Raw genomic sequence first — 13,467 nt, 5'->3', positions numbered from 1 at the left:
TTTAAGTTGAACAATTCCAAAACACATACAGTAGACTGATCCTCTCACCAAATACAAAAAATATTTTCATACTTGTTTCAGTGCAGGAATATCTGAAAGTAACAGCTCATTTTCCTCACTCCTTAAGACTACTTTTGAAGGTTCCAATTTTGAGTTTTCTGAGTTCCCTCATCAACCACTAATTTAGCAAAAGCCAGTCTTCAATATGTTGTGAGATCATGGCCCAACAGGAGATTCCTGAGTCCTTGCCTTTTTATTCCTTGAAATCCTGACAATCTGCCGTCTTGTTCTTGTGCTCTTTGCAACTTTTTAAGGAAAAAAAGTTCAATGACAGAACACCCTTCCAGAAACAAGCAGCATCAGTTCTACACATGTGAAAAGAAGCTGCCAGGTTTCTTGGAACTTTCCAAGCAGGGCAGTGGGTGGAATATCAGCAAAAAGTGCACTGCTCAATTATGTAATATAAAATTAAAATGCCTCTGACACATCTATCTATTCTTCAAGTTTTCAGGTATGCTGAGTGAAGCAGTTCACAACAGAAAGACTGCACAGCAATCTATCACTCTTAAATGCAATCACAGTCAAACATAACATCAGCAAGTGCCTAAACAACAGCAATGCATTTAATACTCCCCAGTCAGCAATCAACCTTTTCCACATTTGTTCATAATCACAATGTAATGTAATATTTTAATGCTTTATTTTCCTTTTCTTATTCCATTACAGTTTGCTGCACTTTTTAAATTAAGCTTTTTTTAATCTCCTTTTGCAGTTTTAGTCTTGCCCTGTAAGTAGAGAGCATTTTTAAAATAATTATATTACTGAAGACATTTTCTTACCTGTTGCAGTCCACGTGGAGCAGAAGGTGAGATGCACTAAGCGATACAGCAATCTTGTGCCACTGTCCATCTGCCAGCCGGTAAGGGAACACCTCTGTTCTTGACTTCCCATTAAACCTGTAGTGATATCTAATTTCATCCCGTAGTCCACTGCTCTCCAGTTCAAAATAGCTGTAGGTAAAACATGAAGAAGAATCAGCTCCATTTTTGGTCTATTTATTGCTTCTGTCGCGTTCTTCTTAGTTCACCTAGTTCCTTAAGTAAATAACACACGGAAGGTCACAATCTAAAGACATTACTCAGCATGGATTTACTAGGTCATTTTTTAAAAAGAAGTAGAGACAAGTACTACGCATTCAGCACATTATAAAAACGGCAATACCATTTACACGAAAACAGCTCATGTTCAAAACCATTTGATTGTCCTGGAAATTGAAGTCCTCTTTTTATCCACAGAACAGGTTCAATGACAAGAAAATGATCCTTATTCTATTCATCAAGACATTTTGTATGAATGCAGGATTTGTAGGCAATGCAAAAATAAAGGACTCTATGTATCATTACCAAATAACAAACAAAAAGCCATTAAGGTAAGAAAGCATCAGGTAATTGTGGAATTTGTACTCACTATTTGCAAATCTACTTAAAAAATTATTTACTTTTAGGACTCCCATACACACAATTGTGTTTAATTCATTTTCTCAATTTTATTTTTACAGCTGTAATTGTTCAGCTTTACAAGGGAACAAAGCCTCCTGGATAGATCAGGTGTCTCAACACCTGGCATTAGCAATCAAAACCTTCACACACTTGTCGTGAGGGAACAGCCCTTGGACAGTACTGTCGAGTTAACAAAGTAAAGCTATTAACTGGCCTCACGCTGGCGGGAGGAGGCAGCTCTTATCTGGGGTCAATTTTGCCCTAGTGGCAACACATTGACAGCAGAAATAGCAAAGCCTTGTCTTGGCCCTCAGATAACACAGAAAATTTACAGCATATGAAATCAAAGTGCTCGTTTTTCTTGCAAAACGAAGCCCTGGATATACAAAGGTGGTTATACAGACCTTCGCTTAGAGCAGAAAAACCTCTACAATTAAGTACAGGTGTTAGGTTTTCCAGCTAGCCCCTACCCCTGTCTGCCTCTGAAGTGCCATGTTTTTCCCTACTGGACGACAGCAATTTAACATGGCAGTTGCAAAATGGATGCTTGTTTGGGGTTTAAAAAAATAAATACATACATACATATATAAAAAAAACTGCAATGCAAAATAATCAATACCCAGTTGATGATTACTGTTTTCACAGACCTTAACAGCCAGTATGGACAAGTATTTCTTCACAAGGTGTGTGTACTTCAAGAATGATTCTCACCAGTGAAGCAGAGGCTATTTAGAATACAAAAACTAAGAAATTGAGATCTTTGGGAGGAACTAGGTTCTCAGATTAAGCGCTAGCTGGGGACATATGCAACAGATCACAACAGACTGGGAAGGAGAACTTCAAGGCAAAGCTCGGCCCAAAGAGAAACTCAAACCCTCCTCCATCCTGACAATGCCTTGCTGTTCAGACAGCCGGAAGATTGCAAGATTTTTCACATACAACATGAGCATTATCAGGTCACATCAATTAAAGACTCAAGTGCAAATTAAAAACAGTCACAGAGAGATAAAGGCAAAACTAAAATGGAATGAAAGCAAGGCAGACATGTACAAAAACATATTCAGTACAGGGAGGAAAAAATAGGAAAGGCTGGTGTTGTAAAGGAACTAGCTGGTTTCGTACACGTAAAAGCATGAAGAAAGCAGAGAAACAGGATTTCTCTAAGCAGAAGAGCAGAATCTTGATAACCTCCACCACCTAAATACCTTTAAAATACCTAAGTTACGCTCAAAGAAATTTGGAGAGGATATTTTTATTATTTTATCTTGATATTCAGTAAAAGCTCAGTCAACATGCAGAAGATACTGGTTCTGGTGTTTTGAAAGCCAGGAAAGTACTAGGGCAAGTACCATCAGTGAAGTCATACTTAAAAAGTTACATGTTCCTTAATTGCCATCTGCTGTCAAAGCATAAATGGAAGTCATTAAAGAGAACTTCTTCTGCTCTTGTTCAGATGAGCAACACTGAGACAATAAAAAAAAAAAGAAAAATCAAAAAAGACCTACACAACATCTTTCTCACATCCAAAGTATTAGTATAAATACATACATTTTTACATGGCTGATCACAGAACAAGACAAGCTTCTGTCATGGGAAGCACTTGGCTTCCTGCAGTTGTTCTTCATACTGCCTTACAGCCACAGAGCTGATCATTTACTACATAATGCTTTGTTTGTTAATGGAAAAGGCAGTATGCCAGCCCTGGAAAGGTCAGTCAGACACTGTACTTAATCATGTATGCTTTATCACGTGAACTATATAGGAAATTGCAAAGCAACATAGTTTCCCATCTGAGAAGCTTTAGTGTCAGTAGTTACTTCTGGACTAAAACCAGCTTGTTGCTTATGCACAGAGGTCGTTGTCAGGCTCCCGACTCATTTTATGTAAGACAGAAGTGATTAAAGCTTACTGCAATAGCCAGTGCTAACTATATATGTACACCTGCACCTGTGGCTGAATGTTACAGGACTGTATAAAACACCACATTTTACCTCTTCAGCTACGTGAAAAGAACATGACAGCAAACAAATTCTGCACCTATTTTTCATCTCCCTTCAACAAGTGCAATTCAGAAGCAGTTACTCTCAAACAAACATCAGCAAACAGCAGTCAACAAAAACACCAACAGGAGAAACTGGCTGGATAGCCCCGTTTGTAATCTCTAGTATTTAAATAGTGCAAGGCAGCATAAGCCAGCATGCCTGCATTGATTTCCTTTACATATTTATTTATTTATTTGATTTGGGGGATGAGGAGAGGGGAGATGCACAGATTCACACAGAGATCTTGACTATACAGACACACATATCACCATGTTCACGTCTTAGAAGATGTGGTTGTTTTTTCTCTGAATAAACCATATGAGTATAATTCATTTGCAAATAGCTTTCTCAATAGCAAACATCTTTTCTTTCCTCCTCCAACTAGACTCTAGAGAAAAGCTACAACATAAAGGCCACTCACTGCTGAAATAAACGTGCCTATTCTGTGTTCAAGTTCTAATCTGCAAGAAATGGAAAATGGAAGGGAAACGAGTAGCAAATCGTAAGTTCAGGCAAGCAATCATCAACCTGTGAGAAAATGATTTTTTATTTTACTCTTTAATCTATCTCAGCTTTTTGGCATGCTGTTGCACAACTTTTTGTCTACATCTTTCAATTGACAGGTAAATTGGGGGTTGGGGGGGGGGAGAGAATTAACAGAAGCTACCATACAAGAGAAAAGAAAATGAATTAGTCTCTAACATGCACGTCTTTTTATAGGTTCTTCCCAATATTTTACCGGGAAGAAGAAAATGCTGGAACCAATCAAGTCTGGGATCCTGAAAGGATTAAAGCATCTGGGAAAAAATCATGCTGGTCTTCCACACTTGTACTGCCTGAATAAACGCATCAGCAGCAGACAAGTGTGAACTTTCCATGTTGCTATGAGATCCGTATCAATAGCCCAAGGGAGACTGCTGAGTGTTACAATCAGTTCTGCTGCTGCATCACAACTGCATGAAGTCAGGGATGGGTCTAAGATATCTCTGTGTGTCAACTTCCTGCTATGGTTAGCCTCCCTGCTGCCTTCATTGTGACCTTTTCCAAGAGACATGTGCGACAGTCACCTATTTGTCAGCCTGTTAGCACAAAGGGATGCTTTCTTGTTTTGTTATTTCTCAGTGTTTTGTATTTTATTACTTTTGATCATGTCTGTTTAAAAAGAAACATCTGTTTTGACAGATCAAATTCTCAGAACACATGTATCAAGAAAAAACACTGTTTATGGAAGAGCAATACAGAGGAGTGTGTGACCTTGGCTGAAACTATTCCACTGCTATAATCTCCATATTTGTCAAGCATGTAGGTTACTACTGGCTTCTTTTACACAATTATACAACTCCGGTCCTTTCTCTATATCTGTCAGCAGTCCCTCTCATTCAAATCGCAACGTGTAAGAGAAAAAAGCAAAAACATGTTTCTAAATTCAGATTAATTCTATGCACTTCAAAAAGCTGGGTTATTTTAAGACTGTAGAACGTGCTTTACAGAAGGACATCATTCCACGATCAACTCAACATGCTTTGCAATTCTTCTTGACAATTTTTTCAACCCCTACGTACCTTACATAAGGGTACTGTTATAAGAAGACAATGCCTGGCTATTTTTAGGAGAAAATAATACCTGACTTACTGAAGTTTACTCCTCTTTTTTTTTTTTTTCTTTCATTTTGCCACAATCATAGTGAAGATCTACCTGTGTGTTTGACAGCTCATTTCACTTCCAGATGAGAAAATAAGGCTTCAGGTTCCTAAAAGTACACCGTAAGTTGGAAACAGATGATGTGGATGCCATGACCCCAAAAAACGTAAAAGTCAGCATTGATGTTAAATAAAAACATATAAGACACCTGAAGCTGAAAGCCCGAAATCTTTTTATGAGTTGTTTTAATCCATCATCTGCATTAAAGAAACATATTCATGTATTCATCCTATTTACCAGAGCAGGGATTTTCACCTGTGACAAAAGAACATGACGTTTCATTCAAAGGCGTTACTGATCTCATGGTGTCGAAGTGGCCAAAGGAGGAGGGCTCACAGATTCGAAACAAGACACGACCCTGAGTACAACTCTGGGATACATGTTCTTGTGAACATCTTTAGAGTGCATACAGAACTTTTTGTTCTGATCCCTATGACGCTAGCACCTATCATGAGACATTAAAACACTGCACAGTGAAGACAGGGCACCATCTGGTAAGCACAAGCCTGATTAAGTGCTTTGGTTCTAGGAACTAAGGCATGACTACTTTTTGCATTTCATTCAGGAAATTTTCCCCTTTATCACTTCCAAACATAAATAGAGCAGAGTTTTTATTCTGACTTTACAACTTCCGTCATCCCTGATCAAGTGCCAAATGAAGCCCCACAGCCTCTTTCAAGGAGCAGCACCAGCACTTGCAGCAGATGCTCTTAGAGCTACTGAACAGATGTCCCAGGGCAAGGCAGCATGCACAGATGGCATCCCTGCGATTATGTACAAACTTGGGGTTATCATCTAGTCAAAACACTTGTGCATCTGCTTAATGGGATAAGGTCACAAAAATCACAGGAGTTCAAGGATGGAGTCGCTGCTCACCTGGCACGTGATGCAGCGACACCGCAACATCAGCTCTCTCAACTGCTGGAAAAGTCACTGCCATAACAAGAATCAGGCTTGTTCAACAGTGTTATTGAACACGAGATTCAGGCAGGTTCTGTCAGTCTGGTCAAGGCACTTGTTTCCCCCTCCACCCCCCCCTTTTTTTTTTTTTTTTTAATAGCAAAACAATTTCAAGCAAAGTTCTAAGTCCAGCCCATTTGAAGTTAACAACTAGAAATTAAATTCAGGAAGCTTCTACACCCATCTGCCTCTTTGCACGTGTTTGTGCACACAACCTTTTCATTTAATAGCATCGTGCCAAACAGAATATCAGAACATTTAATGATGTTTAGTAATCAAAATAGCTTCAGGCAAGACTGTATTTTAACATCTTTTCAGAACCACTTCTGGATGTATTCAGAAACAACAGCCAAAAATCTCTATCCATTACCACGCTGACTGCATCATTTTCCATCTACAGAGGTTTTGTGATGAATCTCAGATCATTGGCTTTTGGCTTTTTAGTGTTCCTGACCACTGAGTCTGCATGCACAGTGGTACGCACAGCACATTGTTATTTTGGTTGGGCAGCCAAGTGGCTCAGCCTGGACAACAGCAGAAAATAAACTGAGATCTTATTCTAACGCTCCCCTGGTGGAAAGCAAGTCAGGCTGACAGCAGGCACTGGCAATGCTATGCTAAATTCTGCAGGTAAACCAGCAGGCCTGTGCCCAAGACCATCACCACTGTCAATGAAGCCATACTGAGCAAAAGCAGTGCCTCGGAAGCAAGAGAGGCATCTGACTTCAAACAGAAGTAAACACTCACCTTGCAGTTGTCACTGCAGTTCTATAAGGATGCAAAAACAGAGCAAGGTACAGCTGTCAAGGCAAATATCTCTGTTGCTTCCACAGGCACTGTTTTTGTACCCCTAGTTACTAAAAAGTGACAGGATAAAGATCCCAAGCTCTGAAGCACTGTCAACCACTAGATTTTCAAGAAATGCTCTTTCACATTCAAGTGTACAGATCTAGTCCTCTGCTACATATGCATACTCACAAACCACACAGCTACCTTCTGCAGCTGGTTTTAAATTTGGACAGACTGAGAGGCTGCATAGCAAAACCATGCATAGCAAATCTTCACTTACGTGGCATTAAAGACTTAGTGCAATGGCAGAGATTATGTACTGATATCAAAGCCTCTGAGCAAAACCAGACTGCCATCAGGTAGCACAAAAGGTATGCTGAATAGAAAAGGGATCATCTGTAACAGTGAAAGTATCTTGCTGAAAAAACGGATTAACTTTCTACAAAAGAAAACGCGAAATCCCACGTTTCACAGACAAAGACTCTGATCACCTGCAACTCCAAAGTATCACTCCTATACCAGCAAATCCAATACAAGCCAAAAGTTAAAATACTAATTTCTTTCAAATGTCCAAAAACTAAAAACACTGAAGTTCTACTTCACTGTGCTATTGTCTACCTAAACACAATTCTTTCAAACATTTGTATCCTCTTATTTCAAATACAAGGAACAAAACCCAGCCCATTAAACATCTTTCTTTTTCCATTATGATTACTCCAAGGACAATGGGAATCGCATTACATCAGCCTACCTTGAAACACTTATCAATAACCACCCACAAGCGACATGTGCTGTAATAAACATTTTGTCTTTTGTTCTATACATCTACACGGCAGCTGGGCACGCAAGCTGAAAGGTATTAGAACACTTACAACGTTCAACGTATGTATTTGTGTACCTCCAACTAAGCATAAGTCAGACAAATACAAATTTACTTTCTTCTTTGATCAGATAAAGAAAAAAAGTGACCCCAACATCTGCTTGCCAGCTAAAACGCAGCTTGAGGTACAAAGCAGCTACTCTTTTTTGTGGCATGTGTTGTAAGGACTGTGCTTATGCATTTTTGTTTCCATTCCTCGTGCCTAAACATCGGTCTTTGCTGTGGGTGCTACCTGCCTACTGTCTGAAAGACATGGTCCCTCCCCCGTTCATTGTAAAACTAGTAGGTAGTAACACACTGCACCTGAAAACAGCACAGCATCTCAGCAGGCTTCAGAACTAGCACAGTCAGGAGGGTTGAAGAGAGTCCATTACTTGAAGGATGGTAAAATCCTAACTCCTTAGGCTGCTACAACCAAAATAAATAAATAGAAGTCCTCATGCACAGATAAACAAAACTAATAACCTGCTAAATTAAGTTCCTGCAAGAAGTGATCATGCAGCCAAATAGTGGGAGAAATTCTGATTTTGTCCCCTCACAAAAAGCAGGTGTTGATTTTGCAGTAAAGGAGGCAGCCTAGTGTAACCACCCCGCAAGGGATGGCCTTGCTCACTTGCAAGCTTTTTCCTACCTTATACTTTGCACCAGATTTAGCCACTCAGTTGCACTAAGGGCAGGTCAACCCGAGGAGCTAATCTGACAGCAAAGAAACCCGACAAGAACAACAACAAAGAATTACTTCTTCACATAACACTGCTCCAGAACCAGGTCACTTAGCACTCTCACAATCACTGTGTCTGTAGCAGGGAATGCAATCCACAGTGGCACTCTGTGGGTTACTCAAGTGGTCCTTGAAGGGCTCATCACCTAAAATGCCTGGACTGAGGGTTATTTTCCCCAGCGCTCCAGTGGACCATCTGCAGTCCACGAAGTATTTGTATCTATGGGCTTTTTAAGTAGGAATTGCCAATTTTTCTATGGCTAACTGCAGGACTCCAAGGCAGCATTAGCTGAAGGGTCACTGTGGGTATGCAGAAGCCTGGAGGTTCCAGCGTGACCAGAAAGCCCCCGGCAGAGCTGTAAGCAAAGCCCAGCACAACCCTGCTCAGTCCCTCCCCAGCGCCCACCGCTGCAGCAAGAACTCAGCTCAGGGGATCCCCAGATCCACAATCCTTAAATACCAGATTTTAATGAAACAAAAGAGAATAGCATAGCCTTTTAAACTAATGAAATCTGCCACTTGAGAGTCAAACTAAAATATTTGAAAACAAATTATCCTGTCTAATTGCTGTGTGCTTACAAGGAAGGTTCTTCCCTCTGATCTTGCTCTGAAATTCAGCAGCTTTCCAGTGATTTTTTGTATTACGGGAAGTGCCATACGTTTGTTAGGTTCCCAGCAAAAGCCTTGCCCTTTCCACTGCCTTAAGGCCCAGCAACACAGCTGCTCACAGCTCCCCTCAGGGTGCCCCCAGCCTCTGCCTGCCCCACACCACCTTCCCACCTCCCCTCTCTCTCCCCAGTGCCACCAGGGCACTGGCAGCTTGCAGGTTGAGTCCTTCAGGCAGGCACCGTGACCCTCTCCTGTCCACGGGGCAGTGCCTGCTTAGCATCCAACTAAGAAAGTGATCCTCTATGAGCGAAGTCGTGTGAATATCTAAGCCTCTTGTTAACTAGGAAAGTTACAGTCTCAGCGAGCAGCCAAAATTCAGAGGACACAGTTTGCAGAAAGTTGCCTTCAGCCTAAATTAGAGGCATTTCAGTGCCTTGCCTCTATCAGAGGATCATAAAACAAGCAAACAAAATAACTCGGCACGTTGGAGAAGACTCCAAGGGGACCTACACATCCTGCTCCTGGCTGACCACAACATTTCTGCACTGTCCAAATCCAATTTTAAAGAGTTTCCAACTATCAGCCATTCTGCTTCAATTGCTAACAAGGTCCAAACAATGTGCTTCAACAGCTGGTTATCAGCAGCATGTTAATGCTTCGGAGAGACAACAATTGCCATCCTAGGGTACATAAAACACCTGCTCTCAGCAGGGAGCCACAAGATGGAAGGTAGCTCCTCAAGCAGTAACTCCTTCACACCACTGAAATCAGTGGAATCAGTGGAACGTGGACAGAATATAACTTTTCTGCTTCACTTCTCTCTTTTGCACACTTGAACCCAGAGGACAGAAGCAGGAGGGCACAATTCTCTAAAATGCTTTTGGGGAAAAAAAAAATCTGGAAGAAAACAAACTCACCTGCTTATGTCTCTCTGGGAGGCAGGGGGGAAACTGTGTAGGTGCCTCTCATATTTCACATTACCTAGTTCAGAGGGACAGAAGCAAAGCTGGATCTTTACATTCTCTAATCATCTTGCCAATTTAGCAATTCTACATATGAATATTGATGAAGATATGACCGTTATCCTAAAAGATAAAGTAAAATGGAAACATTTGCCAAGTTTTTCCTTCCCCTTGTTTTGAATACTGGCCATCTCAGAATCCACTATGCTTATACACATCTTCCAGAGATTGATCTAAAATGTAGCATGGAGTACATCCAGTCTTTCAGGCTTACAACTGGGGTCAGAAGTCACTTGCTCAGGTTTCTTTCCATTAATTAGATTTCAGTGTTTAACTAGCTTGTTACCCATTTATGTTTTAAATCTAACATCATGTAAGACTGAAAGGCCCAGTAGCCTTCCAATTGTCATTTGTGAATGTAGAGCTTTCTATCTACTCCTCTACAGTCTGAGAAGCTGTTCACAGTGTAACTGGGAGGAAATAATTTATTAGGAAGTCTCACCCATCTCCCCTCCCCACCCAAAACTGACTTCCTAGAAATAAAAATATTTCACTCCCAGCCTAACACATTTATCATCATCCCTCAGAATATTTACACCAATACATCTGCCTGTTACGTACCGAAGGGCCAAATTCTCCACTCCATCACACTATAGCAGTACAATTAGCTTGCAAGTTTACAAATATCTGATATGACAAAGTTTCTGAAGGTCAGTTCCTAAGCATAGGTTCATGTTAAAAAAAAAAATAAAAGAATAAAAAAGAATTAAAGGAATAAAAACAAACACAAAAAGGTTTTAGTGCTCCCTATAAGACAATCATAGAAACATTTATTTCATACTTCGCTCTCTAGTTCTGTAATGGGGAGGGGGGACTCTATACTCAGAAAACCCTTCAGAAATAATAACACCACACGTGGACAGAAAGTTAGTATTGATAAACATAAAGCAAAGAGAGAAGAAAGACCCAGGACACACACACAAAATAGTACAACAAAGGTTTTTTGTTTTGTTTTCTTCAAGCTTCTTTAGTCCACTGACAAAAGCAACAATAGTTTCTGTGGGAAGACAAGGGGGGAAATAAACTAAGTTCCGATCAAGACTCAGGGACTTTAAAAAATGTATATAACAAGACCTTGAGGAGAAGGTCAATAAGAGTTTTATTTTATTTCTCATGAGTAACTCCTGGGCAATGGCTCTTTACTCGCTTACTAGTTTATTTTCACTCACTCTGCATAACAATGTCCAACTTCTCTGCTTTTCACAAAAATAAAACCAACGGTTATGAAGAACATCTTTCTTTGGAGGGCAGCTTGTTACAGAGCAAGTAAATACCTGACAGGTTACTTTCAAGAAGTCAAAAGGGAATTTTGTCTGATGAAAGGTTAGAAAACCTGATTCAGAGTTATTGCCTCCCACATCACAACCAGAAAACAGCTTGGCTGCCAGCTGCCACCTCATGGATAACCTTCAGTTAAGACTGTTTCCTCTTGCTTCCTTTCAGGCGAGTACCAGAACCACAGGGCATGTGTATTTGTTCTACCCATCTGATTTGAGAACGTTCAGATCTGTACGATAGCAAAAAAAAAAAAAAAAAAAAAAAAAAGTATTCTGGACTCAAACCTTCCTGATACCTTAAGGCATAAAAGGCTTAGGACATGAGTAGTAGTTTCTCCAACACACAACAAAACCCATCAAAATATCACGATTGAAAACTTAGGCAGTAAATCATTTGAAAATGTCATAAGCCAGTCAGCGGGATGGCCAGTAACACAGACCCCTGCTCACTGTTCTCATTGGGTGCCTCACCCATTCTTTCCAAGCACCAAAACTCTTCATTTTGTACATTCTTGGTGTCTTCTAAGTAAACAAATGCTTTATTTGCCCACTCAGTCATCCGATATTAAATGAAAAGTTTATAGCTTTTTTTTATTGTTGTTATTTTATTACTAGTATTTGTGGCAAAAATTTTCACAGCTGCAAGAAAAAAAAAATATTACAGAAGCCAATTCTTTTTAAATTGTGCCCCCGAGAGGTCAAGAAATCATAGTCAGCTCCTCCGGTGACAGCCAGGACAGCACTAGCCTGGGTAACTGAGCATCCTTGGCAGATCTCTCCAGAGACCCATCTCGGACAGCAGTAGGATGGAGCTATGACTACGCCTCCAGTCCAGGGAGTAAACAGCTCAGAGGAAACGCTGACTCCCATTTAAGTTATGTTATGGGGCTTTGGACCATGCAAGACCAAAGCATGTAAGGAGCAAAGATACAACTTCAGGTGAAACTGTACTAAATCACTACTCAAATAAGGACTTAAATGGGTGGGTTTTCAAGTATCTCAATGGCCTTTTCCAAGCTTGTCGGTGGTTCAAAGAATCAAAAGCTGTGATCAAAACATCTCACCGAGATCTTCAAGAAAGAACAAGCTAGCATAGTTATCCAACAAAGATAACAGTTTCTGCATCCCCAAGTAACATGTTTCTACATCTTGTATTACATTTTGTCCTTTGAAATTTAGAAAAAAAAAAAATATAATCTGCAGATTTTCACTTTGTATTCCAGATAACTAGTACAGTCTGCACATACTAACAGACTGTTCAATTAGACTTAATCTGTTAATTAAGCTTTCCATTTCCCAAGCTGTATATTAATACATTTGGATCATGAAAACAAAATCTTTATCATCAAGCTGATTCAACAAGATAAAATATTAACAAAGACACATTTATCATCTTCTATGCAATATAAATCCTGTCCATCAAAGGATCATATAAATTAACAACTAATCTCTAAATGTTGAGAGATACCCACTTAGTGTAACAAAACAGCTTATCCGAATGACTGACTTCGAGGAAAGGTGTTTTCATCTTACTTTAATACCTTTTACATTCAATTTCTGTATGTTATTTGTAAAGATTTAGGATCCATTTACCTACGTATTTCTAAAACGCCGTAGATATCTTGGTTTCAAAGTTCCATGCTACTTATGAAGAACAAACTCCTGCTAATATGCACTACAGAAAGGCAAGAAGTTTTCTCTTGTACCTTATGGTGATTATCTCCACTCCGAACATCATGTAAAACAGCCTTCTGAACTAATTATGCTGGCACATGTAACTTAGATTTTATATATATATATATATGTATAAAACAGGTTTTACTCCATGAAATATTTATGCCAACTACTAAACCTGTGTGCGTAAAAAAGGTCTTGCATAAGATATGAACTCCTGTACCAACAACTAACACAGCTGCTCCCGTTATTCAGGTCTTGTTGACCTCCTGCGTGTCCTGTAGTCTCAAACT

The 13,467-nt window shown here is 39.9% G+C and overlaps 1 protein-coding gene across 2 annotated transcripts in view; it reads right to left on the bottom strand.

The window, feature by feature from the left end:
• Positions 1-13,467, bottom strand: part of NELL1 (neural EGFL like 1) — a 286,549-nt gene that overhangs the window by 244,871 nt on the left and 28,211 nt on the right. For both annotated transcript variants that reach the window (XM_032188786.1, XM_032188788.1), the window contains exon 4: positions 840-1,010. In XM_032188786.1, the coding sequence (XP_032044677.1) occupies positions 840-1,010 (171 nt within the window). The remainder of the gene's footprint in view (positions 1-839; positions 1,011-13,467) is intronic.

The sequence above is a fragment of the Aythya fuligula genome, chromosome 5 (assembly GCF_009819795.1).
Source record: "Aythya fuligula isolate bAytFul2 chromosome 5, bAytFul2.pri, whole genome shotgun sequence".
Taxonomy (NCBI): Eukaryota; Metazoa; Chordata; class Aves; order Anseriformes; family Anatidae; genus Aythya; species Aythya fuligula.
The sequence above is the reverse complement of the archived record's forward strand: the minus strand, read 5'-3'. Positions and strand labels throughout refer to the sequence as shown.